General features: G+C 43.8%; 1 protein-coding gene across 5 annotated transcripts in view; it reads left to right on the top strand.

The window, feature by feature from the left end:
• The window catches only part of lamb4 (laminin, beta 4), a 79601-nt gene that overhangs the window by 45098 nt on the left and 18335 nt on the right, over positions 1–16168 (top strand). For all 5 annotated transcript variants that reach the window (XM_026172276.1, XM_026172280.1, XM_026172279.1 and 2 more), the window contains exons 18-26: positions 1754–1865; positions 2078–2258; positions 2349–2492; positions 2586–2817; positions 3292–3449; positions 3603–3827; positions 12493–12710; positions 12951–13047; positions 13776–14139. In XM_026172276.1, coding sequence (XP_026028061.1) covers positions 1754–1865; positions 2078–2258; positions 2349–2492; positions 2586–2817; positions 3292–3449; positions 3603–3827; positions 12493–12710; positions 12951–13047; positions 13776–14139 — 1731 coding nt within the window. The remainder of the gene's footprint in view (positions 1–1753; positions 1866–2077; positions 2259–2348; positions 2493–2585; positions 2818–3291; positions 3450–3602; positions 3828–12492; positions 12711–12950; positions 13048–13775; positions 14140–16168) is intronic.

A 16168-nucleotide genomic window follows, 5' to 3' on the forward strand; every position in this document is an offset into this window, starting at 1 on the left:
ATCCTGCCTGACAACGGCAAATTGTTATGGAAAATTTAACAATTACCTGCAAAACACCCAGTGAGCTTGATTTGAAGTGGGTTTAATAAACACATTGCAATATGGAGAGAGCATCCCAGTGAAACACCAGGACCATCTCTGAATTGTGGCCACCGCCCTTACATCATATATACAGAGACACAGACAAAGAACATTCACAAACTCTTACATGTTGGCCCCTCTCACGTGGAGCAATACCTCCTCCCTCAGAGAGAATTATGACCTTGTTTTCTGCTTTGGCGTCACCTAAGGATTTACATCCCTGATAAGCAGGACTCCCACTATCTGTTTAACGGCCTCACTGTGTTTACGTTCCACATGCATGTAAACTATGGACAGGAGTGCTCTTACTATAGTAAAGTGAGAAAGTGATTGTCATGTTTCGGCTGTGTGGCAGGCAGGAGAGGACCCAAACGCAAACTCACGGGGACAGAACTTGAACTCAAAAGCACAGCTTTAATTGCTGGAAAAATAGAACACAGGCAATACAAAACTAAACTGGGAAAGCTAATCATAAAGTATACCAGGAAACACGGAGAGCATCACACACAGCATGAGGGAATTTACGACACTGACAAAGAGAAACACAGGGCTTAAATACACAGAGGGATAACGAGGGAATGAGACACAGTAGGAGAGCACAGCTGGGAGTAATCAGGCTGGACGAGACGAGCAAAGCAGGACACATTCACATAAGACACGGACCATCAAAGTAAAACAGGAAGTATCATACAGAGACGCAAGCTTGGCACAGTGGAGAAAGCAACTAAGAAACAGAGACATAAACCATAAGGCAGAGGACTCTAAGAACCGAGGGACAGAGGGGAACTCAAACATGCCGACACAGACTTACACAGAACAGAGGGGACACAGAGAAACATGAAGGGCAAGGGATCGAAACTAGAAACCATAGAATAACTCACACAAGTACAATATTACAAACATCACAAGGAACTAAAAATGCTGGGTCAAGGGACCCAGGACCGTGACAGTGATATTACTATAAATAATGTGATATGATTAAATATGTGATTAATACATGAGAAAAGAAATCTGCCACAACACTATTCAGATGTGAAATTAAGCAGGTTCTTTGAAACTAGCAAATTGTACAGGATATTGCAAAGAAAGGCGTCTGGACTTCTTTAAGTTACTTGAAGACGTTTCACCTCTCATCCGTCTTCAAGTAACTTAAAGAAGTCCAGACGCCTTTCTTTGCAAGCTCCTTTGACTACGATGACCTGGATGACTGAGAACCTTCACAGACATACAGGATATTGTACAGTGTCTGTGTGAGTTGTTAATAGAGGCCATGATCAGGTGGCCTGTGGGTGACATCATGTTTGTGGCTGAGGCAGCAGGCTCTGTGTGCATATCAGTGACAGGGCGTAGCTGCATGTGTGTGATGATTTAATAAACTTTGCAGCACTTTGTTGTCAGTCCTAGTGCAGCTTGTGAACCATACCAGGATGTACTGAGAGAGGACTCTCAACAGAACATCTATAAAACGACAGCAGACAGCCAGCAGCTACAGCTAACGCACATGAGCCAAATGTTGTGCCTTTGTACTCCTGGTTCCACGTACAGAGACATTCTTACACATTTGTACTTATGTGAGCCCCAAGGTTCTCTGAAGCCTTAATAGTGTACTTGTGTCAGAGATTGTGTCTCAGTAGCAGCAGTTTTTGTTTGTTTTTTCTTTTTGTTTTTCCAGACGAGGTATTCTGGACTCTTTGCTCTGTCTAAATGCTGGAGGTCAATATTTTGTGGATATCACCTTTTATAAACAGCCCAGATCTGATAGTTCACACATCCTAATTGACTCGGTAAGGAGGTCTTCATCTATTCAGATAAAGTGATTGACATATTCCCTGAAATCCTCCTACTAACAGTAACTGTCCAATCATAGCTGAGGAGATAAATAAATTTGGGAAGATTGCATGGTTTCAATTTTCAATTTTTCTCTTCAAAATTAAATGATGGGATGTGTCTACATGAGGTGATTTCTACATGTTTAATCATGCCCCCCTTTTTTCAGATTAGTCTTTTTAATAGAATTGGGTCAGTCCAAAATTTCTGCTCCCAGAGCGACCTCGACACTTTTCACCAGTTTCACTGTACTGGATTGGCTGTCAAGCCTGGCCCTCAGGAGTCGCTACCTGAAGTCTGCGAGGGACTCATCGTGAGCCTTTCAGCACAAATCCACAATGGAGCTGTCCGTAAGTAGTTGGACTGAGATGATCCAGGACTGAGACAATGGAAAAGATGAGTGTTTCATATGTTTATATCTGCGTTTTACCTGTGGTCAGTTTGCAGGTGTAATGTTATTGGCTCTACTGGACCATCCTGCAGTAAACTGGGTGGGTTTTGTGACTGTAAGGCCAATGTGATTGGTCGTTGCTGCGATGCCTGTGCCCCAATGACGTTTGGCTTTGGACCTGAAGGCTGCAAACGTAAGAAACCCAAACCAGAGGGGAAACACTGCCTTTCGTTTTCTCTCTGAGCGTCTGACAGTTGATTCACAATGAATTCTCACCTTTTTGTAGGATGTAATTGTGACCCCCATGGCTCTGTGTCAGAGCTGTGCGATCAGGTCAGTGGTCAGTGTGCATGCCGTTCAGAGATTACGGGTCAGCGCTGCAAACGCTGTCAGATGGGATTCTGGGGATTCCCTTCATGTCGATCGTGTGAATGTAATGGGCTATCAGAGGTGTGTGATGGATTTACCGGAGACTGTCTGAACTGCAGGGAGCACACTACTGGACCCAGCTGTGAAAGGTTAGTCACTGACAAACAATGGACTGTGAGGTCAGGTCCTTAATCATTAATATGCAAAATTATCATGATCAATGGCCATGAGTACCATTCACAGAGAGTTCGGGAATGGCTGCAATCACAGCATTGTAAGATGGTGACAGATGTACCCTTAGGCCCTCTCCTCGACTCAGAGATGTAGTACATACTATACTCCATAATGATGAAGAACAGAGAGAATTAGACAAAGGGCTGGGTTTTCAGTTTTCAGCTATGCAGCTTTTATCTGCAAGTAGATGCAATTTCAAAAAAGGAACCTTTGTTTACTGTAACTCAGCTGGGTTTTTTTCAGCTGAAAATTTCCCTCTGAAAATGTCTTTGCTACGTCTCTGAGTAAATTTATATAAATTAGATTTACTCAGGAAATAAGTGTGCCAGTACTTACTGCTGAGGGTCGGTACCTGTTCAGGTAATCATGATAAACCTATTTTGATGCAGGTGTGTTGAGGGTTACTATGGTGACCCAATCTCCAGACAGGCCTGTCAGCCATGTTTGTGTCCAGATGTTCTGAGCAGTGGACGATTCTTCGCCACTTCCTGTCAGCATGACCCACAGTCCCTCAGGCTCATCTGTAAGTGCCAGGAGGGGCACACAGGTAAGAGCCAGTATGTTTGCATTACTTACTTTTACCTTCTTTACATAAAAGAGGCAACCAGACAGACAGACAGCAGCGATGCTAAGAGTCAGTGTTTATCAGCAGATTTTTGGAAAGACACATAAAATATATCACTCTCCATTTCCCTTTTAGGTGTAAGCTGTGACAGCTGCAGCCCTGGTTTCTATGGTGATCTGACATTGCCAGGTGCAGTCTGTAAAGAGTGTCCCTGCAACAACAACATCGACCCTGATGATCCCAACTCATGTAACAGCACAACAGGAGAGTGTCTACACTGCCTTCACAACACAATTGGCCTGCACTGCCAACACTGCAAACCTGGCTACCATGGCAACGCCTTAACCCAGGACTGCAAAGGTGACAACAAAACATAGAAACTTCATCTATCATCCTTTCATCCGCTTACATGTATGCAAAACCTCATCGGGGCACCAAGTATTCCTGTGTCCTCTAATGTGTCCCTTTTTTGGTGGAACCCACAGTCTTCACCCAGCTGGACACCCAACCCACTAAACCTCCACTGAGAGGCAACTTAAACATGTCTTGATCAGGTGCCTGAGCTACCTTAACTTTCAGTGTAAAGGAGCGCTGGTTCTTGAGTGTCTGTAAGGCTGAGTGAATTGAAAACTTTAAATTCAATCTTGACTAGGGATTCGAATTGATAAGAATTTAGCAGTTTCAGTTCTATTATTGATATCACTTATCAATTCAATTCCTTCCCTTATCAGTTCTCACTGGCTCCACTTTGAGAGTCACCACCATCAATAATCAGCATATCAAAGAAATTACACTCATGCACATTCACTGCATGCTGCGGGTCACATGTTTGTGCATGTTGGAGGTGCTTCCCTCTGTTGTGATCAGTGTTGGTGTCGTCACTCAACAAAGTAATTATTACACATATTACACAGAGCAATTTTCTTCAAAGTATTGCAGTATGTTACTTAATTACACCCAGAAGAAAGACATTCGTTGGTCTACTTGTTACGTTACTTTCATGTTACTCTGTAAAAATATCTGAAATGCACTGCTTCATGATCACCATTTAATAATATGAACCTGAGGCCACAGCCCCACACACTAAAACAGATCTCTACCCTAATAGAATAGAGTAGAATCCTTTTTTTTTTTCTATACACATGTACAATCTCCTACTCAGTGCAGACATTTGGGAAAATAAAAGCCCAGTTCTGCACCACTATAAACATACAAATGGTATTAAAAAAAATATATACTATTGGAAAAATAATATGTTGGATCTAAGTTTCTCTGGTCCCCTCCCCAATCAGACCAGGAGTGACATGTTTAGCCGCATGTTCTCCTTAAATTGCTGGCTGTCTGAGTGGTGTCCCAGAAACGATGTGGGCTTCATAGATAATTGTCAAACCTTCTGGAGGAAACCTGGTCTTGTTAGGAGAGACGGCATCCATCCCACTTTAGATGGAGCAGCTCTCATTTCTAGAATTATGGACAAATTTATTAAACCCCCCAAAATATGACTATCCAGAGTTGGGACCAGGAAGCAGAGTTGCAGTCTTACACGCCTCTCTGCAGCTTCTCTCCTCCTGCTACCCCCCCAAAAACCCATCTCCATAGAGACTGTGTCAGCTTCCAAACAGACAAAAAACAAACTAAAAACCAGCAACAAACAACTTAAACATAAACAATCACAAAGAAAGAACAATACAGTATCCACATCTGAACCAAAGAGTAAAACAGTGAAATGTGGATTATTAAATATTAGGTCTCTCTCCTCCAAGTCTCTGTTAGTACATGACTTAATAATTGATCAACAAATCGATTTACTCTGCCTTACAGAAACCTGGTTGCAGCAGGATGATTATGTTAGTTTAAATGAATCAACACCCCCGAGTCATTCTAACTACCAGAAATCTCGAAGCACAGGCCGAGGGGGAGGTGTGGCAGCAATTTTTCACACCAGCCTATTAATTAATGAAAGACCAAGACAGATTTTAAATTCATTTGAAAGCCTGATGCTTATCCTTGTCCACATCAGATGTAAAAAGGCCAGTCTTGTTCGTTATCATCTATCGTCTACCTGATTTCTCAGACTTTTTATCTGATTTAGTGCTCAGCTCAGATAAAATAATTAATCAAATCAAAATTAAATCACTTTTATTGTCACATCACATGTACTGGTACATCTCTCTGAAGAGCTTTGCAGTTGTAAGCGGTGCTGTTGCCGTACCAGGTGGTGATGCATCCAGTGAGGATGCTCTCAATGGCACAGCAGTAGATGGTCCTGAGGATGCGGGGGCTCGTGCCGAATCTTTTCAGTCTCCTGAGAAAGAAGAGACGCTGCTGGACCTTCTTCACTGTTTTGTACTGACCATGTGAGATCCTCTACCAGGTGTACACCTTGGAAGCGGAAGCTGCTCACTCTCGCCACAGTTGATGGTGGTGGGGGTGTGTGCTTCTCTGCACCTCTGGAAGTCCACTATCAACTCCTTTGTCTTTGCGACGTTGAGGGTGAAATGGTTGTCTCGACACCAGTGGGTCAGGGCACTGGTTAGCGCACCTTTGGTGATAAGACCCACCACTGTAGTGTCATCCGCAAACTTCACAATGATGCTGGAGTTGCTAGTGGCCGTGCAGTCATAGATGTAGAGTGAGTACAGGAGAGGGCTCAGTACACACCCCTGTGGAGCACCTGAGTTCATTATGATGGGGGATGAGGTGAAGCTGCCAATCTGACCACTTGGCGTCTCAGACAGGAAGTGAAGGATACAGCAGCAGAGGGAGCTGTTCAATCCTAGATCCTGCTGTTTCCTGTCCAGCTTCGAGGGAACGATGGTATTGAATGCTGAGCTGTAATCTACAAACAGCATTCTCACATACGTGTCTCTCTTCTCCAGGTGTGACAGGGCAGTATGTAGTGTGAGGGCTATGGCATCATCAATGGACCTGTTGTGGCAGTATCTGAATTGTAGAGGGTCCAGTCAGTTGGATAGTGCAGAGCAGATGAAGTCCCTGAACAGCCTCTCGAAACATTTGCTCATGATGATGATGCAACTGGTGTCTTGGTGCAAAATCAACAATCTTGTTCTCAGTACTTCAAAAACCAAAGAACTTATAATTGACTTTAGAAAGAAAAAGACAGAGTTTTCACCCCTAACTATAAAGGGAGACTGTGTGGAGACGGTGACGGACTTTCGTTTTTTGGGAGTCCACATGGAGGAGAACTTGTCCTGGAGTATAAATACCTCTGAGCTACTGAAGAAGGTCCAAAACAGAACTGTACTTCCTGAGAATTCTCAGGAAGAATAATATCACACAGAAACTGATGGTGTCCTTCTATAGCACTACCATTGAGAGTGTAACCCTGACTCGACCCAAAAGATAACTGGTTGCCCTCTCCCTATGGTGAAGGATTTACATTTCAATTCAATTCAGTGATGTGGGTCAGGGCTACCGGTTGCCAGTTGTTCAGTGATGAGATGGTGGAGGATTTGGGCACAGAATGATGGTGGCCATTTTGAAGCAGGCTGGGACTACAGACAGAGTCCAAACAGGCACAGTTTTGGTGAGCGGCCACGTGGCCAACAGCTGAGCCAAAACAGTTCTGCTGGGCGGCTGTGTGGCCAGCAGCTGAGGCGAATGAGCAGGTCCGGAGGCCGACCACGTGGAAGGCATTGGTGGCAGCTGAGCAGGTCCGGAGGCCGGCCACGCGGAAGGCAGTAGTGGCAGCTGAGTAGGTCCGGAGGCCGGCCACGTGGAAGGCAGTAGTGGCAGCTGAGCAGGTCTGGAGGCCGGCCACATGGAAGGCAGTGGTGGCAGCTGAGCAGGTCTGGAAGCCGGCCACATGGAAGGCAGTGGCGGCAGCTGAGTAGGTCAGGAGGCCGGCCACGTGGAAGGCAGTAGTGGCAGCTGAGTAGGTCAGGAGGCCGGCCACGTGGAAGGCAGTAGTGGCAGCTGAGTAGGTCCGGAGGCCGGCCACGTGGAAGGCAGTAGTGGCAGCTGAGTAGGTCAGGAGGCCGGCCACGTGGAAGGCAGTGGCGGCAGCTGAGTAGGTCAGGAGGCCGGACACGTGGAAGGCAGTAGTGGCAGCTGAGCAGGTCCGGAGGCCGGCCACGTGGAAGGCAGTAGTGGCAGCTGAGCAGGTCTGGAGGCCGGCCACGTGGAAGGCAGTGGCGGCAGCTGAGTAGGTCAGGAGGCCGGACACGTGGAAGGCAGTAGTGGCAGCTGAGCAGGTCCGGAGGCCGGCCACGTGGAAGGCAGTGGCGGCAGTTGAGCAGGTCCAGAGGCCGGCCACACCGGTGACAAGGTCCAGTCAGCGGCCTGGAAGGTGGTCGCTGATGCCAAATCCAACGTGTATGAGGAGGCTGCGGCGGAGCAGCAGCTGCAGACGACACCGTGGGAGCCGGCGGAGGAGCAGTTGCAGGCAATAGCGTGGGAGCCTCTGGCTGGAGGCAGGCAGGGCCAGCGGGTGCAGAAACCTGGGCTAGTAAATCTGGTGCTTGAGCCGGAAACAGATCAGCTAGCCTGACCAGGGATAGTGCTAGTGCGTGAAAGGCTGGATCAGGAGGTGGATGAAGTGGTAGACTGACAGGTGGAGAGGCTAGCTCTTCCGAGCCTCTAGGGAGGTCAGACTGGGTTCTAGCTGCCCTCAGCCTGGGCGCTGGGACAGGCACGGGAGGTGGTTGGACATCAGTCACACCCACCCGAGGAACATGAACAGGTGCAGGAGCGGACTGGGTCACAGCTGCCCTCAGCCTGGGCGCTGGCACAGGTGTGGGTGTTGGCTAACTGATAGAGATGGAAATAATGACAGGGTGAGTGATACTGGCAGGTTTAGGTGCATGAATATTTTTAAGAGTGGCCTGGGCTGATGAAACCGGAACAGGCTGACAGGTAGGTGAAGAAGCCGGCTTAGATAAAACAGTCTTAGAATAAGCAGACCTAGGGTTTGCGTACCCAGGAATCGTGACAACAGATTTATCCAATATTATTCTGGCCCTTCTGCCACCACTATTCACAGTCTTTAACTGAACAGTCTTTGGGGGTGTTGAAGTGCTGTTATTGTCTTAAATAAATACCAGCTCAGAGGGAGCAGAGCAGAAAACAACTTCCCAATCCACATCCTCATCCAGGAGGGAAACTCACCATGAATCAGAGATAAGTCTATTATTTGTTTTAAGTGAGGAAACGGATGACGAGTGTGGAAAACAGTCACTGGAACTCACCACCGGGAGTTCCTCAAAATAGTCCATTTTATGGTGGCGTTTGCGCCGCTTTCTCCGGGAAGAGGAAGCGGGCAGGGTAAACAGCTGAGCCTCTGGCACGGGAGCCTCCATTGAGCGGAGGTGGGAGACGGAGCCGCTGTGCCGTGGCGAGGCGGAGAGTCTGGTGAGTGAAGCAGCCGACTTGCCCGTCGGCTGCCTCCCTCGAGGAGCAGAGCAGTGAGGGAGTGAGCAGCTGAAGCTTGGCCAGTGACACCCACTCTCCGCGGTGAATGCTTCGATGCAGGAGAGGCAGCAGGCGGAAGAACACGGCGTCCCCGAGGCCTGCCCAGAGCCAGACGAGTCCCTGCAAAGACGTGCTCTCTCTCCACGAAGAGCCGCTGTTTTCCCCTAATCTCCTCCGTCCAGTGAAGGAGCGCTGCCTCCTGCCGCTCGAAAAGTTCAGAGTCCGCTGGGTCCACAAGGCGGGGTCGTGTCATTCTGTCAGTGGTTGCAGTGTGGGTGAAGAAAGGAGGACCCAAACGCTGGACTCACAGGTAGGTGAGAACATCTTATACATACATACAGTTTACAAGACACTGCAGAGGGTCGTGAAAACTGCCCAGCGCATCGCCGGAGCACCACTTCCTGCCATAAAAGACATCTACAGGAAGCGGTGTCTGAAAGAGGCTAGGAAAATCATCAAAGACCCCAGTCACCCATCACATGGACTCTTCACCCTCCTGCCCTCTGGGAGGCGCTACAGGAGCCTCCGGACTAAGACCACCAGGTACCGGAACAGCTTCTTCCCCACAGCTGTCAGACTCCTGAACTCTGCCTCCTGACATCTGACCCACGTTAAACTCATGGACTGAACATACACACACCCACAATGGACAACTGTACCCTCAAACACAATAATAACATGGACTGAACCACCACTCACAACCACTAGCACTTTATATAGCCTCTGTAGAAACTATCCACACCCTCACTTATCTTAACTGCACTACTGTATAGCTCTGTGTAAATAATCATTCTGTACATTCGATAATCTTTAATCCTACAACTGTTTACAACTTGCATAGTTCCCATTTCTGTATAGCTGTATATCCCAGATTCTGTAAAGTTATTTATTTCATATTCTGTATAGTTTTTCATATTTATATCCTTTTCATAGCCTGTACATAGCTTGTACTCACTACAGCCTGTACATACTTATAGTTATAGAATATTCACAACATACTTCATACCGTGTACATTATAACATACCATAATAGACCCATTTCTGTAATATACTTACATATCTATACTATTGCTAATATATATTGTAATATATCTATATCACTAACTACAACAAGTGAAGTCTTAATTTAGGTTTTTTGTTATTCCAAATAAATATATCAAAGATACTGTTTAACTTATCAAAGAATTCTTTTGGAAAAGGCAGAGGAAGTGACTGGAACAGATATAAACATTTTGGTAATATGTTCATTTTTATAATGTTTCTATGGCCATTCACTGATATGGCCATTGTCATTCATTTATTTAGAGATTCCTCCACTTCACTAATCAAGGGTCATAGTTTGTTGCTACAATGGTGTCAATGTCTGGGGTGATTTTAACTCCAAGATACACAAATCCTTTTTGCATTAATAAGCGAGGTTTGTATAATAGGATTTAGCCTTTCATCCTTGTTCAGAAATAGGATGGAGGATTTTGAATCATTATAGCCAGAAATAACTCCATTAGTTGCATTAATTTTGGTATACTAATGGAGAGCCTAGTCAAAAAAATCTATCAGGTCATCAGCATAAAGGGCCAATCTATGCTCTTGATCTCCTAACTGGAAAACAAATATGTCAGTTCTCATTCTAACATCATCGCCAGCTAAGAAAAATAGCATTGGAGATAACGGGCACCCCTGGCGTGTGGAACGCTCCAATGTGATAGGGTTAGAAACTTGTTATCTGTTAAAACATTAGCTTTGGGATTTGCATACAAACATTTAACCCATTTGAGAAAAGTGTTTCCAAATCTATATTTTGGAAGAACATTAAATAAATATGACTCCTGTATTCTGTCAAAGGCCTGACGAGCATCAAGTGATAATAATGCTGTATCTTTAGCATCAAATTTCTCATGAATTATAATCAAAATCCTTCTTATGTTGTGAAACCCTTGACGTTTTAGTACAAAGCCATTTTGATCATCATGAACTAAATGTGCGATACAGGAGTCTAATCGTCTTGCTAAAACTTTACAAAGTATTTTAGTGTCAACCACCATTAGTCTAAATGATGAACTCTCTGCAGGGGCTTACCAGGTTTCAGTAGCAAAGTAATCATTACCTGTTCCAGAGTAGGTGGGAGAGTTTCATTTACGCTTCTTCAGGGTAAAAAGAGGAAATGTTAATTTTTCTTGGAAATTTTTACAAAATTCGACCGGAAAGCCATCTGGCCCAGGTGCCTTACCACTGTTAATGCTTTGATAGCCTGTGATATCTCTTCAATAGACGTCCGTCTAACTCCTGCTTTGTGTTTTCCATTAGTGTCTGGAACTGATTTTGATCTAAGAATACGTCCTGTTCTTCTGAGGCATAAGCACATTCTGATTTATACAAATTTTCATACAATTCTCTAAAGCTGTCATTAATTTCCAATGGATCTACTGTTACATACCCTGAAGAGGTCTTTATACTATTAATTGCTCCTTCACTCTGCATTTTCTTAATTCTCCATGCCAAAAGTCTACCTGCTTTCTCTCCTTGGTCATAATAAGATTGCTTCAGCCACATTAGACTTTTTGCTGCAGGGATTATTGTATTGTTTTAGGGTCTACCTTACAATGTAAACGCCTTGAAGCGACTGTTGTTGTGAATTGGCGCTATATAAATAAAATTGAATTGAATTGAAATATGGAGACCAGCACAAAGAGACTTCAAAGCAGTCGTCATGGTGATCCCACTGTAGAAGCATGAACAGGTAGAGGCTGCAGCCTGATTGCAGCAAGTTTTTTACTTGTTGTTCAGGCTCTGGCTGCTGGGCTGAGGTCTGCATTTACTCAGCTTTAGCATCACTCTGGGTTCTTGGCTAGCTTAGCATTAGCATGCCATCTGTGAAGGTGCTTGCAAAGAGCTGAAGTTGTGTTAGCAGAATAATGCAGCTGTTTCTGTTCTGGAGCAGTCTCCACTTTACCATAAAATATCCATATTCATGCTGTAGGCTGTGCCACTATTTTCCTTCTCCTGCACACAAACTGAAATTAGCTGATTGTCCAAGTGCAAGCAGAACCGATAAGTGTGATCGATAGGCAAAGCATTTTTCCCCTTTTTCTTAAGGACATGACTTCATGATATCAGGTACTGTTTATCTGCTGTAGATATCGTTTTAGGCCTCACACTTCTTCTTTAGGCCTTCACTTTTCCATTGTCCTCAGTTTTTTTTTTTACAAAGGCACGCTGCTCACAATGCCAAAATGTGTAAACTTTTCAGCTAACAGGTCTGCGAGAATAAACTTGCTGGTGCAAAAGTACTATTTCATGCTGTCAAAATGTGTTGTTTTTTTCAATTAAAGCTGTGAAAATGCTAAGGAATGTGTTATGTATTTTTATGACAGGCTGCTAGTAGCAAAGTATCTAAAGATCCTGTTTAAAACCTGATTCTTACTATAACCATTTTAAAGTTAAACTGCAGTTTTGAAAGAGGGATGAATGCTTCCATCATCAATAATCTTCTTGCATAAATTTTCTTCTTTATTGCTCCATCTATACTGTATACCCTGTATTTCTTTTCTATATTTCACAATGGTCTGACAAACACTAAAATAAAAGTATTTTCCAGAATGCTCCTGTGATCGACGGGGGACTCAGGAGACTCGGTGTCCTCTGGGGAGACCCTGTTTCTGTGATCCCAGGACAGGACAGTGTCCCTGTAGGACAGGTGTGATAGGTAAACTCTGTGATGAATGTGAGGACAGATACTGGAATCTGAACATAGCCTCGGGATGTCAGCCCTGCAGCTGTGACCTCATCAAATCTATCTCCAACATCTGTGACAAGGCAAGAGCTCCACAGCCACAGACAGTGTCGGCGTGTGACCACAGGGTTCAGTTTTCATTTATCATTTAGGGTGTGAGACTGTCACTCTGCTACTCCTCTCACCTCAGAAAAACAGCCTTGTGTGTTTGTGTGTCCATTTCAAGGTTGTTTTTATTTCAAATAAAAAACAAAATTATAAATAATCACCTGCAGTAGATGCTGATGGTTAAACTTTGAATGAATGTGCTGTGACATATTCAGGTAACTGGACATTGTCCATGCCATCCTGAGTTTGGAGGAAGGCACTGTGATGAATGCAGAGAAAATCATTTTAGGAATCCAGACCTGCAGTGTATCTGTGAGTAATATTTCAATGTTTCCTTTAAGTGGACAATTCTTCTTTTCTTTTCTGACATATGTCTCCAGTGGTGTTTATTCATATAAATCGTTCCAAAGTTTCAAATATTGAGGGCAGTGAACCAAAAACCAAAAAAAGGGTGCAGACTGTTCTGAAGACTCATTTTATCACACTTTTTATACTCTTTGATCTGCTTGATGTCGCAGGATGGGGATATTCTTATATGGTCACTGAAAGAGCTGCACTCAAAGCACAACATCCACATCTACCACTTCTGTCTTATTTGGAAACTTTGCACTGTTCCAGGAAGAACGCAGGTCAAAGACAGGGTGTGGAAGAGAACCAGACATTAATATTAACTAATAATTAAATGCAGACAGGTGTGTAAATACATTGGTGCATCCTGAGAATCCCCCAGCAGCCTAGACAACTGATCCAACCCTATCTATATGCTTTAGAACAAAGGAAAGTTTGAAGCCTAATCTTAAAAGTAGAGATAGTGTCTGTCTCCTGAATCCAAACTGGAAGCTGGTTCCACAGAAGAGGGGCCTGAAAACTGAAGGCTCCGCCTCCCATTCTACTTTTAAGGCATAGACACACTGATTTATTGAGTTTACAGTTTATTGGGGGAAAGTGTATTCTAAGTAGCAGCAGCGCAGGTCCACTTTAACCTTTTCTAAATCCCCCTTGTTTTCATGCGAAGATACCATGTTTTATCTTGTTTTCAGCTTGTGACTGCAATCTGGAGGGAACCAAACAACCATCATGTGACCCTGAGACTGGCAAGTGCATCTGTCGGGCGGGTGTAAGCGGTATATTCTGTGATGAGTGCACGCCCGGCTTCAATACATTATTCCCAGCCTGTGAACCGTGCCATCCCTGCAACGCACTCTGGACTCAAATTGTCACTGATGTCCAGCGAGCTGCCCAGAAAATGAGGACCCTTATCCCTCATAACAATGTACAGCCCACAGATAACCAGCACCTGCAGGAGATGATTAACATGCACTCTATGCTGGACAGCCTGGCCAACCTGAGAGTAATCTCCCCACCAAGCGTGGAGAAACTGGAGAAAATGTCTTTGAAGGTTAGGTAAGGCATGAGAGGATGAACTTAAAAGGAACTCCACTAATGCTAAATGTAAAAATATACAGTATACTGGAAAACTCTTGAGTCATCCCTCATTTCTTTATATTTTGCTTCCAAGGAGCCAGACTTTCCCGTAATTTTGTAAAGTGTTTTTGAGCATAGTTTCTGAAGGTCTTTCAAAGTTTTCCTTTGGACATAGGCTGCTTTTTTACTCATTTTCAGTCCAGTTCTTGTAACTTACCAGATTCAGAGGAAGGAAATTTGATATGTATCTGAAGTGCCAGGCCTAAAAAATTTGAACATTTCAGATGAACAGTGTCTAAAACATCATGTCCTTAAGAAATGCCAAAAAATTTATTAAACTAAAATCTGACGGACTGACAAATTTAAAGGAGGTGGTCAGAATTAAGATCTTTGATAAAACTGATGAATGCAGAAAAGTACCATCAGCTTTGATCCACCATACAAAACCATGTAATACCAAAACACATAACAGAATACTGTTAGACATGGAGTTGCTTCCCCATAGCCTGCACATCAACAATATTTAAGCAGTGTGGGATCATCATCCAAAGAAGCACTTTGGATGTCCTTCAAGAAGCGTGGAGAACTCTTTCTGTGGACTAAAACAAATTACAGAAAGCTACCTCAGAGAGCTCAATCTGTGCTGAAGAATGAAGGTGATCATACCAAATACCAGAGGTGGGATCAAGTCATTGTTTTGCAAGTCTCAAGTAAGTCTCAAGTCTTTATCCTCAAGTCTCAAGTCAAGTCTCAAGTAATGTCAGGCAAGTCAGAGTCGAGTCTCAAGTCACTGGTGTAAAAGTCCGAGTAAAGTCACAAGTCTGAAATTTTGAATTTCAAGTCCTTTCGAGTCTTTAAAAAACCCCGAAAAAAGCATGTTGCCATTATATGCTAAATGTAAATATTAGACCATGTAATTTTAAAATCTGTGTTTTTCTCAACACATGACAAAATAGTGAACTTGGAAAATATACACAAATTGTGAAATTGCACCTCTTTAAAATGCAGCTCAATTAAACTTAGCTCCAAGAATAATTTTCACCGACAGTTCTGAGATAAGCTGCATGTTATTCTTGGATGCGCTTGTAGGACCAGCTTTAAAATCGCATGACAAAAATATCATACACATTAAAAAAAACTGTATCACCAACGGAGCCTGGACAACATTTGCCAGTTAGATGAAGTCAGCTATCTCATCGTAGCATATTTATATGCATATTTATAATCATACGGTTCTTGGAGTGAGTGCATACACTCATGAAGTTTAGTAACTTCAGGTCACTGCAACAAGCCCAGGTACAGTTTACCGACGGATGGGTACAGGACCTTGAAATGCACCGAACGAAGGACCATCGTACGTATCATAATTTTACCAGTCTCACAAATCGTCTTCATAAATACACATTCGTTAACCGTTTATTAATATAACCTTTGAGCTCAACGGTAATTAATTAGTAGTGGAAATAATTTCTGGTAGCATCACAGAAATGTAGCAGTGACAATAATATTGTATGCTGTAATCGTACTGGACAATTAGTGATACAAAACAACTGTTTTATTCTGTGAATAAAAGTATATGTTTTTGTCAATGTACCACAATAACAGAAGCGAAACGCAATATTGTGTCAGGACAATTCACTATTTATGCACAATAAACAAAGGAGCATAGCGCAACAATTTCTGTTCAGCGCCAGACTTGCTTGTAACCTATATCACCAATTATGTTATGAAAATGACGCATTAACTACAACAGCAGACTGACCTTTGTGGAAATGCTTGGAGCAGACTAACCTGTGAGCTGGAGTGTTCTGGGACGTTATATTTGGTCTTTGAATGGCTGCAATCCAGGCCATCCGTCGCCTCTTTGTTACTTTGGAAACATGGGTCGAACAATTTCTCTTCAACGACGTAATCCGATAACAACCGATCTCTTTACCCGTCGGCTTCCCGTGGCTGTCATGCGACCGGCTATTGCAGTTAATAATACAACAGCTTCTTGCCATTTTTG

This window comes from Astatotilapia calliptera, chromosome 7 (assembly GCF_900246225.1).
Source record: "Astatotilapia calliptera chromosome 7, fAstCal1.2, whole genome shotgun sequence".
NCBI lineage: Eukaryota > Metazoa > Chordata > Actinopteri > Cichliformes > Cichlidae > Astatotilapia > Astatotilapia calliptera.